The sequence below is a fragment of the Hemicordylus capensis genome, chromosome 1 (assembly GCF_027244095.1).
Source record: "Hemicordylus capensis ecotype Gifberg chromosome 1, rHemCap1.1.pri, whole genome shotgun sequence".
NCBI lineage: Eukaryota > Metazoa > Chordata > Lepidosauria > Squamata > Cordylidae > Hemicordylus > Hemicordylus capensis.
Genome location: NC_069657.1, coordinates 389,006,181 through 389,018,737, shown reverse-complemented (window position 1 = coordinate 389,018,737; position 12,557 = coordinate 389,006,181). Strand labels below are relative to the sequence as shown.

The 12,557-nt window shown below is 44.7% G+C and overlaps 1 protein-coding gene across 4 annotated transcripts in view; it reads left to right on the top strand.

The window, feature by feature from the left end:
* AHCTF1 (AT-hook containing transcription factor 1) overlaps positions 1-12,557 on the top strand; it is a 133,155-nt gene that overhangs the window by 105,304 nt on the left and 15,294 nt on the right. For all 4 annotated transcript variants that reach the window (XM_053302457.1, XM_053302448.1, XM_053302466.1 and 1 more), the window contains exons 29-30: positions 4,561-4,978; positions 8,348-8,468. In XM_053302457.1, the coding sequence (XP_053158432.1) occupies positions 4,561-4,978; positions 8,348-8,468 (539 nt within the window). The remainder of the gene's footprint in view (positions 1-4,560; positions 4,979-8,347; positions 8,469-12,557) is intronic.

Below are 12,557 nucleotides of genomic sequence, written 5' to 3'. Positions count from 1 at the left end.
CTTCACTGGCAATGAAGATTATGTTGGGGCGGCGATGAGGGGAGTAAAGACCACAAGGTTAGTATTAGAGGTGGTTCTATAACTCAAAAATATCTCCTCCTCAAAATATTGCTCTCTCAAATGGTGTGCCAGTATAGAGGGAAAATATTTGTGCTTTTTCTCCCTCTTAAAAAGGGTGGGGGACTGTGTGAAGAAAAGCAAGGGGTTAACAGTGCCTGTTTCCTGCTCTTTTCCTCTTTCACCCTAATAACAGTTGAGAATATTTTTTGTCAGGGCTGGTGAAATCTGCCCCCAGGGAATGAGAAATCTCTTGAAAATAAAGGGCAACTATTGTTACACTTGAATGATTGAACTCGTGTCTCTGAGGTAAATAGGGAAGCAGACTCAATTACATAGGCCTTGGCTTGTTAATTGTGACAGTGGTATCTTCCTTCATTCCTTCTATCTGACAGTGGCCTCTTCCTTAACTTTACCTTGGAGCTGCTCAACCTCTGTGCTCATATTTGGCTTTTACAATCATCCAGAATTGTACTCATAAGCAGAAGGGACTGCCAAGTTCCTTGTAAAGGCTGAAGTTCCCAGGACTTTTAGGAATGACAGACATTCAACTGGTGCAACTTCTACCAACCATATAAAGATGGTAAAATGAAAGAAGAGGCCACTGTCTTACAGAAGCAGCAACAGTAACATTGCTAAGCATTTGAGGCCTGTATAATAGAACAGGCTCAGATTACCTCAGAGACATGAGTTAAACCATTCAAATTTAATAATGGTTGTCCTTTATTTTTAAAAGCTTTCTCTTTCCTGGGGGCAAGGGGGTGAAGGGGCACATTTCACCAGCCCTGACAAATTCTTCTCAGCTGTTACTAGAGCAGAAGGCAAAAAGAAACACGCAGTGTTCACCCTGCATTCTCCACACAATTGCTCTCCCCCCAACCTCTTTTAAAAGGCAGAGAAAAATCAAATTCCCCTAAAAATAAATAAAATACCACATAACAGGGTGATTTGGGATGGAGGGGAGATATTTTGAGTTAAACTAGCTCTAATACTAACCTTATGGGCTTCACTCACCTCATCTCCACTTGTATCAAACTGTTCACTGCCCCCTTTCCCCACATGGTTGCTCTTTAAAGGGGGGATGCAGGGGAAAAATCAAATAAAAATACAATATAGGGTGATAATAAATGTTGTTTAACTTATTTGTACGAACATTTAAATGGTCCTGACACACGAATAACATGTGTTCCTTACTGAACATCTTTACTCTTTCTGCTGTATCTACCCAAGCTTTCCATTAGAGGTGTGCACGAATCAGATTCTGCAATTTGATTCGCGATGGAATCGCAGAATCATCAAATACTATCTCAATGAATCACCCTCGAATCCCCCCAATCAATTTAGTTCGAATCAGGGCTGATCCTCTTCTATCTTGAACTAGGCCCTTAATTTGGAGGGTGATTTGAATTGTGGCCGAATCACTGAATCAACCTGAATCAAATTGCACACCCCTATTTCCCATTGCTTCTTTTCTGTCGGTACATGCACAAAAAAATTTTCCAGTGTGCTTTTTCTTGTGCTCTTGCAGAGTGGTACCGGTCAAGTATCCCTTATCCAGACTGCCTGGGACCAGAAGTATTCCAGATTTCAGCATATTTTCCCTCACGGTCCCTCGGTCCAAGCTCAAAACTTTCCCTCACAGACCCTCAGTCCAGATCTTTCCCCCTCTCCTTACACCTTGGCTCTAGCTGTATTTAGTTTGCCATCTCATCTTAAGGAGGTTTTCTATTTTAGCCGTCTTATTGCAGCTGCAGCCTTGCAGATTAGCCTGCCAGGTTGTGAAAAGCTGGGTTTTGCTTCTGCAGACGAATCGGAAATCAACAGGGAGCCTGGTGCAAGGCGCAAGAGGTGATCAAGTGGGTGCAGACACGAGTGCCCGAAACACACTTTGCTCTCCTCTGTGGCACCTCCTGCTGCGTGCAGCGCTGGCGAGATATGATTCTTTGGCAAAATATTAACACTGCCAAAAAGCCAGCCAGTCCCCTGTGCACAAGCACAGCACACAGTGCAGTATTATGATGGTATGTCCGTAGCAAGCCTCTGAATGCATGTACAGCAGGGCTTAGCAAAGCACAGGTTTGTGCAAGGTCCTAAATGCACCCTGCCCCGTGCATGGTTTTATTGTTTGTGATGGTGGGAAAAGGTTGGAAGCAAAAGCAAAGGCGATGGGGATTCTTTCCAAGAAAGCAACGAGATGTGAAAAAGGTCCCTCTGCAATGGCAAAATCTTCACAGAGTTATTCTCTCTGTGGGCTCGAATACAGCAGCCAGCCGGTGCTTTGATCCTTGCAAAGCCAGACAGAGCGACCCCCGCAGGGTGGAGTGTTTGCAAGTGGAAATTTTACAAGGGGGGTTCAGGAGGAGAGAGTCACGCTGAAAGGGCGGGGGTTTGACAGGATGCATACTGACGCCCTCGTCACCGGGGTGAGCACGGTGCTGGCAAACAGGCATAAAGGCAAAGAAGGTGCCAAAACATGTGGTGCATGGCTCGGAGCAGCAGCGCGCTGCTGGGAGCCACCAAGCCGAGTGAGCTGAGGCAGGGTTTTGTCGTTGTTACGGCGTTGTGTCCGGATTTTGGAGCATTTCGGACGTCCGGATAAGGGATACTCGACCTGTACCATATACCACCTGTACCTTCTGTATTTTTAAAAATCTTGGTGGTTTTTGGTCAGATTACTGCAGGAAACTTCGTTCTCTATACTCAGAATGACCAAGCCTCTCAAGGAAAGACAGCAGTGATGATGTTACAGGAGAACCAGCATGGCTGCTGCCTGTTTTGGGGGACATGGCTGCCAAGTAGAATGGAAATTCAAGCCTTGCTTACAGTTGCATATGAGAAGATTGAGGCAAAAAAAAAATCCAGGTGACTTTTACAGGTGGTCTTTGTTATCCAGAGGTTCCGTTGTCGCCTACAACTGCGGATAACGAAATCATGGATGACGAGACCTTGAGTGAATGGAAATTGGGGGTTAGATTCCTGGAGGGCAAAAATAAGAGAAAATAATGCATCATGCCCCCAATTGCACTAATTCTCCATGAAAAACCGCGGAGGGGACATTATGGGGGTGGGATCCACAAAGTGTCTCAATTGGACAAAGTGGTGGTCGGAAGTGACCTCTGAGGTCATTTCCAGCCACCTAGGAACTGTGGATAGGTAAATTCGAACTATTTTTCAATCTGCGGATAACAAGGCTGGGTGCACATGGCCAGACTGTGGATAAGTGAAAGTCTGGGTGCCAGGACCGCAGATAACAAGGGCCACCTGTAATCACTTTTTGATGAGAATTGAACAATAAAACGTTTAGGAGGCACCCCCATTGTTTTAATGCAGAATATAAGAACAGCTCTGCTGGATCAGGCCAAGGTCCATCTAGTCTAGCATCCTGTTTCACACAGTGGCCCATGAGATGCTGCTGGGAAGCCCACAGACAGGAGCTGAGGGTACGCCCTCTCTCCTACTGGTATTCAGAGACATCCTACCTCTGAGGATGGAGGTGGCCTATAGCCGTTGATGCAAGAGCCCTATTTGCAGTCATGTGCCTGACTACTTGCACTGGTGTGCTGCCCTGTTCACATGAACAGTGGGAATATTTGCCATTTTCAATAAATGAAAACCCTTGCGGGTGGGGTGCTAATACTCTGGTAGTTAAAACATACGTTTCAGCATGAGCTGGCCACTGGCCCTCTTCCTCCCGTGCCCCCATCGCCAACCCAAAGCAAAAACAACCAATTACAAAAGAACACAGGAGCGGACCAGATGAGTTGCAGGAAATGTGTGAATCTAGGAGCCAATGAGCAGAGGCACAAGGCTCTGTTGCTTCAGCAAATGAGTTGTTCCTTGCAGTAGTGGAAGAAGGCATGGTCTGGGTTTTGTCATTTAGAGTTTTGGTTGCTGATCCACAAGGAGCAGATTCTGGCCTGCTTCTTCAATCTGTGTAAATTTTCCTACCTCCTTGGGAATTGCTTCATAGGTGGAGTTAGACTGTAAAGGATCCAGTAAAGCATTAGACAAGATGACAGGCAAGTCTCTCAAAATGAGGAAGCTCTGCTAGACTAGTAGATGTCGCCTGATCTGTTAAGCTCCCAGAGTTTCTCCTCAGTCATCACATTTATTGGAAACTGAGTAGAGTGCATAACAATAAGAATAGATTGGGACTGGTGCATTATCCTTTTTAATAGTAGTTGGCATTTTTCATTCAAAACAGCTACATCGCATTCTAATGCCTACATGTGCACTGCAAATGTGCAGAGCTCTTGTGTGCACACATGGGCTGACAAATTAAGCTTAGTAGGCAGAGTAATTCTTACATTTGCAAAATAATATGCACTCATACCTTCTTCCATAGAAGTAAATGGCAAGGGCCGGCAAGGGCAGTTCAGTCCCCAAATAGGGACTAGTAGGTACAGGCAAAGGCAGCATGTACCTGCTAGATCAAAGCATGTATATGGTCCGAATTACTTGTGTTGCATATTTTTTATTATATCTTGGGCTTTTTTCCTTAAGGTGACAGACTGTAAAACAAAACACAATACAATTTTATCTAAATGTAATCTTGAAGATCAAATGGAAGATATGTGGTCTAAGAATAGAGAAACCTCCTCCTTTCCAGCATGCAGTTCTCAGGAAGACCATAAAGAAATGGGCCTGTCCTCAGAATGCATACCAGGGGATAATTTGGAGAAAACTGAACCTACCAAAGAGACTAGTAATACTACTTTCAAGTCGGACGAAACTACTTTGGAGTATCAGGATGTAAAATCACCAAGTGACTCAGAAGATATCATCTTCATAGCCTCTCAGCCGGTTAATTCTTTCTGTGAAGAAATACCAGAATCAACTGAGAGAGAAGGTAGTGAAGTAGTTGCAAGTGAAGAAGACCAAATAGAAGAGCAAACATCTTCAGGTGTAGAAAAAGCAGCTGGTAAGTGCCATGTGATCTACATATATTGTAGAAAAATGGGCATCCTAGATAATAGCAGATGTGTCTATTCCCAGGATTTGGTCTCAAACTCTGATGGACCAGGATACTGTATCTCTAATTGGAGAGATTGTGAAGTTCAAACATTATACTAAACCATGATTTAGCATTGGTTATATGCTTTCCCCATACTCTTTACATGCAAGGAGAGGAAATATGCTGTTTCTGGTCTTATTTTCAAACAGACTGATATTTGTTGATGCATCTGAATCAAATAAATTATTATTTATGTTAACCACATTTTGTGAACAAGCCAGGATTTCAAACGGGGATTGGAAAGAAAACAGGTTAACAAAATGATAATACCTATCACTAAGGTTAACAGACTTGGTTGTAAGTGGCAGCAGCCCTTCCTCAGATGCCTAGAATCAACTCCTCCCTGAGCTTTCTGTGCATTGCAATGAACCCTCGCAAGGGTGGGGGGTGGGATGAGGAATCTTTCACTATGACAATTGCAAGAGACCAAACCCTCACCAGCCAGACCTCTTGGATATGCACAGGACTCTGGGGAGGGGAAAAGTCAGTCCAGTGGTGGCTGGTCAGTAAGGGCAGGAGGGGCAGCCCCCCCCCCCCCAAAAAACCCCAAGCTAATAAAGGATCAGACATACCAGCAGCCAGTGAAACTTTCAGAGCTGGGAGTTTCTTCCAGCCCCTCCTTTCCTGCCTGTAACTTCTTGTTTTGGTCTTATTGGCTGGAACAGCTGCTACTCCTACTAAATAAAAGTAGAGGTAAACAGTGAAGTGGCCACATTTGCAGATGATACCAAACTCTTTCGGGTAGTGAAATCCAAAACTGATTGTGAGGAGTTCCAAAAGGATCTCTTCAGACTGGGTGATTGGGTGACAAAATGGCAAATGTGCTTCAGTGTTGGCAAGTGTAAAGTGGTGCACATTGAGATGATAAACCCCAACTTCAAGTATACGCGGTTGGGATCTGAGCTGTCGGTGACTGACCAGGAGAGGGATCTTGGGGTTGTGGTGGACAGCTCATTGAAAGTTCTGGTCACCACAACTTAAAAAAGACATTGTTGAACTGGAGAAGGTACAGAAGAGGGCAACCAAGATGATCAGGGGCCTAGAGCACCTTTCTTATGAGGCAAGACTACAACACCTGGGGCTTTTTAGTTTAGAAAAAAGACGACTGCGGGGAGACATGAAAAAATCATGCATGGTGTGGAGAAAGTGGAGAGAGAGAGATTCTTTTCCCTCTCACACAACACTAGAACCAGGGGTCACTCCATGAAATTGATTGCCAGGAGGTCTAGGACCAACAAATGGAAGTACTTTTTCACACAACGCGTGATCCACTTGTGGAACTCTCTGCCACAGGACGTGGTGACAGCCAACAGCCTGGATGACTTTGGGAGGGGTTTGGATGACTTCATGGAGGAGAGGTCTATCAATGGCTACTAGTCGGAGGGCTGTGGGCCACCTCCAGCATCAAGGGCAGGGTGCCTCTGAGTACCAGTTGCAGGGAAGTAATGGCAGGACAGAGGGCACGCCCTCAACTCCTGTCTGTGGCTTCCAGCGGCATCTGGTGGGCCACTGTGCGAAACAGGATGCTGAACTAGATGGGCCTTGGGCCTGATCCAGCAGGGCTGTTCTTATGTTGTTATGTTAAAGTTTCAACTCAATGTGCGGCAACTATGAGAAAGGCCAATTCCATGCTAGGGATCATTAGGAAGGAGATTGAAAATAAAACGGCTAATCTTATAATGCCCTTATACAAAACTATGGTGTGGCCACACCTGGAGTATTGTGTACAGTTCTGGTCGCCACATCTAAAAAAGGACATTGTAGAACTGGAAAAGGTACAGAAGAGGGCAACCAAGATTATCAGGGACCTAGAGCACCTTTCTTATGAGGCAAGACTACAACACCTAGGGCTTTTTAGTTTAGAAAAAAGACAACTGCAGGGAGACATGATAGAGGTCTATAAAATCATGCATGATGTGGAGAAAGTGGATAGAGAGAAATTCTTCTCCCTCTCACATAACACTAGAACCAGGGGTCATCCCATGAAATTGATTGCCAGGTCTAACAAACAGAAGTATTTTTTCACACAATGCATAATACACTTGTGGAATTCTCTGCCACAAGATGTGGTGACAGCCAACAGCCTGGATGACTTTGGGAGGGGTTTGGATTACTTCATGGAGGAGAGATCTTTCACCGGCTGCTAGTTGGAGGGCTATAGGCCACCTCCAGTCTCCAAGGCAGGATGCCTCTGAGTACCAGTTGCAGGGGAATAACAGCAGGAGAGAGGGCATGCCCTCAACTCCTGCCTGTAGCCTTCCAGCAGCATGTGGTGGGCCACTGTGTGAAACAGGATGCTGAAGTAGATGGGCCTTGGGCCTGAACCAAGCAGGGCTGTTCTTATGTACTCAAGCTGCTCCAGCCAATCTGATTCTTAGGGGGCTACTCCTGGCACTGCCCCTAGGAAGAACTGAGATAATGAGTTAAAATGCACTTCCTGGTTGATTCAGGGAATATATTTTAAATACATTTTCCCCTTCTTTCTGTGGGCAGCGCCAGGAGGAGCCCCCTAGGAATCAGATAGGCTGGAGCAGCTTGAGTAGCAGCTCTTCCAACCAGCTGTTCCGACCAAAAGAGGAAGTTGCAGGCCAGAGGAGGAGGAGCTGGAGGAAGCTCCCTGCTCTGGATTTCCTGGCTGTTGTAGACTTGTTTGGTGGGAGAGGTGTGTGCAATCCCTGCTTTATCCCTTCTGTCCCTCTTTCTGCCTTTCTCTCTGCTTTTTGCCCTGGCTTTTTTGCTTTCTGCCTTCTTCCTCCGCACCCCACAAAACTTTTCTGTGTTCTACTTTTGCACCTACATTTCTTTTAATCTTTTTCTGTTTTCCTCGGTGCTGGCAGGCTTGGGTAAATACCCAAGCCCGCTGGTGTGTAGGAAAGGGGAGAATAGAGTTCTGCCTTGGTGACCAGGTTCTCCCCTGCCTCTCCTGCTCCACTGCCCACCAGCTGCTACTGGGTCAGTCTCACTTTACAAATAGCTTTGGAGAAGGCAGAAGCAATGCTACTTTTGCTGTCTCTGAGACCTTGCACAAAATGAGACAAGACCCTGACTCTCATTCTTGAACGTGCCAGACAGTTAAAGATTATACACTACGGGCAACCAAAAGCAATAGCTAAAACAAAACAAAAGTTGTGGGTCCTCTTTATATTGTGCAAGAATCAAATTTCTGTTTAATGGATGCTAATGCACATTCAGCTAATTATATAAGCTTTTTAAAAGTATTGATATGGAGGATGCCATCAGAATCTGTATTTACCTTTTTGAGTTGTACTTTTATAGGGTTCTCTGAAAGTGAAAAAACAGAATGTCCACTGCTTCCAGAGGACAGAATATTTGTGATGGATCACTTAAATGCTGGGCAGGACACTGTGATCTTTTCTTTTGTGCCATCTAATGAAAGGTGAGTACGTGAAATAGAACATGAAGACAATAGGTGTAATTGTTTTCTTAAGTCTTGCAAGACTTAGTTTAGTTACATGGTTGCCCTGATTATGATGCATACTAGTGGGGATAAAAGGCACAGCTGATCTGAGGCTCTGTTCTGCAACTTTGGTATAGTACTGCTTTTATCAGTGACTAAATATTTCTCCTAAATGGTATGTTAGCTGGGAGTTGGAAGCTGCCATTTTTATCTCCCGATAATATTTATAAAGAATCACTTGATAATCTTCCGGATTCTGTATTGCTATATTTCTACCTCTTAAGCTTGCCATCTTTTCAGATCTTTTCCATTCCCCTTTTCTAAGAAAAACTGTTTGAAAGTACATGCTGTTTCTCAGCATTTCTGGAAAAGCTGCACAGAAAAAAACTAGATTTCCTTAGATAGGATGAATTTGGGTTTTGTGTTGTATGATGCTTAGTGAACGCAGTGTGATCCTGTGCTTGCTTACTCAGAAATTCCACTTATTTCAAGTGAATCTCACTGTATCAAGTTGTGATTGTTGGAGCTAGGACCCTGGCATCATCAGCACTCAGCTGCGATGTCTCATAGTGACCACTGGGGTTTTTTAGGGTCATGGATAAAAGTGCTGGACTGCTCCCCTCTTTGTTCTTCCAGTGTTAGTCTCCATTTTGTTTCTCCAGAGACAGCTGTTTGTTTTGGTCTCTCTCTTTCTTTAGCCATGAACTACAGCTGAAATAAGCTTCAGGCTTTTTCACATTTGTTTGTAACTTTTTCTCTAAATAAATCCTTGTTCTTCAAACTTAACGAACTGTCTCCAGACCTCTTGCTTGGCTGCCTTCTCACCAAACTGTCTTTGCTTTGCTATTTGGGGACTGAACTGCCATTCTTCCCCTACAGTAATGAAATGCAGATCTCCATCTTAGCTCAAGAATGCTTTTCACTCCATCCTGTGTGGTCTGAATTGGGGCATTCCTCACCTTTTTGTTATAGGGTAATCCTTGCCTCTTGCACTTAGCCCTAAGGTGTTGTCTTAATTCCTTTTTCACGGTAGGTGACCAGCTCAAAACAGACCCACCTTTTAGACATATGTTTAGACCCATTAAGGAGGAGGGACATTAAGTTTGGAGGGAAAACCTCAACCCTAGTTTGTTCTAAAATCATCACATCACACCTGGTGGCGCAGTGGTAAAACTGCCGCCCTGTAACCAGAAGGTTACAAGTTCAATCCTGACCAGGGGCTCAAGGTTGACTCAGCCTTCCATCCTTCCGAGGTCAGTAAAATGAGTACCCAGAATGTTGGGGGCAATATGCTAAAATCATTGTAAACCGCTTAGAGAGCTTTGGCTATAGAGCGGTATATAAATGTAAGTGCTATTGCTATTGCTATTGCTATCAGCATTACATCAGAAATATGACAGCTCTTTTCATTGGATCCAAGAGCAGACTGTTTCTGGAAAAGTGGGAAAGCCTTCTGCCTCATAAACAACTATACAACTGTTACTCATTATGCATGGGGATTCCATTCTCACATATTATCGCTGGTAATGAAATAGTGGATAGTGAGTCATTGAGTCTATGGGATTGCGGGAGTTAGGGTCCCAGATTAAAAAAACAAACCCCCAAAGCACAAAAACCCCACAAAAATTGGCCCAATAAAGTACCATGCCGTGCTCCACAGGCCTTCAGAAGTCCAATGATGCCCCCACCCATCCCTAAAAAATTTTGTCTTTAACAAATGAGCCACAAAATGTCAGCTGGAAATGACCTCTCAGGTAATTTCCTGCCATCCCTGGCCTGCAGATATGCAAAATTAACCCCTTTCCTGCCAGTGTTGTTGTTTGGCGGGGGGTGGGGTGGGATATGCCAAGGTTGGGTGTTAATTACCCGACCATGGATATGCAAAGCTGTGGATGTCAGGTCCACGTATAGGGAAGCCCACCTGTGAATATAGGGGCCCAGAGCCTAGCCACTTTGTCACCACTTTCCAGCTGGTGTGCAAAAGGCTCACCATTTTCCATCAATGAACTGGTGTCCCAAGCTGTAGAGATGAATGCATTCTCAGCCATGGACCTGCCTAATTGTTGAACCAAGGTAAAACTCAGTGTTAGTTACTGTTTTGATATTTTCTTTGAGATTCCTTTGTGTACTTCTTTACTCCCATTTCCCCCAGTTCTTCATTCTGTGTGCAGCTTTCTTTCTTCCTTTCTTCCTTCCTTCCTTTCTTTATTTGATTTATTGATTTGATTTATTGATTTGATTTATATACCTCCCTTACAAAATGGCTCAGGGCGGTTTACAATTAAAACAAATCACTAAAACAATAAAGAGCTAAAACAAATTAAAAACAATAAACAATTAACAATTTAAAAACATTTTAAAACAACAAACAATTACAGTGATTAAAAGCCCCGAAATCGGGTTAGAATATTAAAACAGATTTAAAAACCCTGGAAAGCCAGGCCAAACAAATACGTTTTAGGGGCTCTCATGAAAGCTAATAGAGAATTCAAATTGCGGATTTCCGCAGGGAGCACATTCCACAGTCCCGGCATAGCTATAGAGAAGGCCCGCCTCCGAGTCGCCACCAGACAAGCTGGTGGTAACTGGAGACGAACCTCCTCAGATGACCTTAATGTGCGGTGGGGATTACGCAGAAGAAGGCGCTCTCTAAGGTAACTTGGGCCTAAGCTGTTCAGGGCTTTAAAGGTAATAACCAGCACTTTGTATTTTGCCCGGAAACATATCAGCAGCCAGTGCTGTTGTTTCAAAATAGGCGTAATATGGTCTCTCCGGGTTACCCCAGAGACCAGTGTGGCTGCCACATTCTGAACTAATTGAAGTTTCCGAACTATGTACAAAGGCAGCCCCACGTAAAGCGCTTTGCAGTAGTCAAGCCAGGAGGTTACCAGCTGGTGCACCACTGTTTTGAGGTCATCCTCCTTAAGGAATGGGCGCAGCTGTTGCATCAGCTGAAGCTGATAGAAAGCACTCCTGGCCACAACCTCCACCTAAGATACCAGAGTGAGGCCTGGATCCAGGAGTACCCCCAAGCTGCGTATCTGCTCCTTCCAGGGGAGTGTAACCCCATCCATCACAGGGAGATCTAACTCATCCCTCAGATTCTGAGCCCCTGCAATGAGCACCTCCGTCTTGCTTGGATTCAAGTAGGCAGTCATTTAGAGAATGCGTGCCATTTCCTGAAGATGAAAGGGAGTAGTAGATTTGAGTGTCATCAGCATACTGATAACACCCAGCACCAAATCTCCTGATGACCTCACCCAGCGGTTTCATGTAGATATTGAAAAGCATTGGTGACAGAATGGAGCCCTGAGGGACTCCATATAACAGCTCCTGCTTTGAGGAGCGACTGTCACCAAGCTCCACCATCTGGGATCTACCCGAGAGATAGGAACGGAACCACTGCAGAGCAGTGCTCCCTATTCCCAACTCCCCCAGGCGACCCAGAAGGATACCATGGTTGATGGTATCGAACGCCGCCAAAAGATCCAAGAGGACCAACAGAGTCACACTCCCTCTGTCAATTCTCTGGTAAAGGTCATCCATCATGCCAACCAAGGCTGTCTCAACCTCATAGCCCGTTCTAAAGCCAGTTTGAAATGCAAAAATAGTAGAGTCCAAGTCGGCCCGAATACAGGAGATTTTATCCGCAAAAAAACCCAGTATACATTTCATATACTTAGAAATGGGCTTCAATCTGGTTTTAAAAGGTTCTGGAAGGTTACTTGCAAAACATGTGCCTTGCAAAGTCATTGTGCTACTGAAGATTTGTTTTTAGACTAATATACAATTTGTCTAGAGCTGAGTTCTGTGGACTCTGACCGTACAGTCGCAAGCCAAACAGTTCTAGGGCGTTAAAGCCATGTCTGAACCTGTTTAGTGGCTTTAGATCAGTCTTCAGTTGGTGGTAGCCTACCTCAAAGGAGCAACATGCTCCTCAGGATCAAAACAATTTCCCACTGAGGGTAGATCTCAGGAAAGTGTACATTAACCCCCTTCATCCATCACATAAGTAAACATGCATATGACTGGGCATGATACCAGCATGCCTATTGACCTATGAGAACT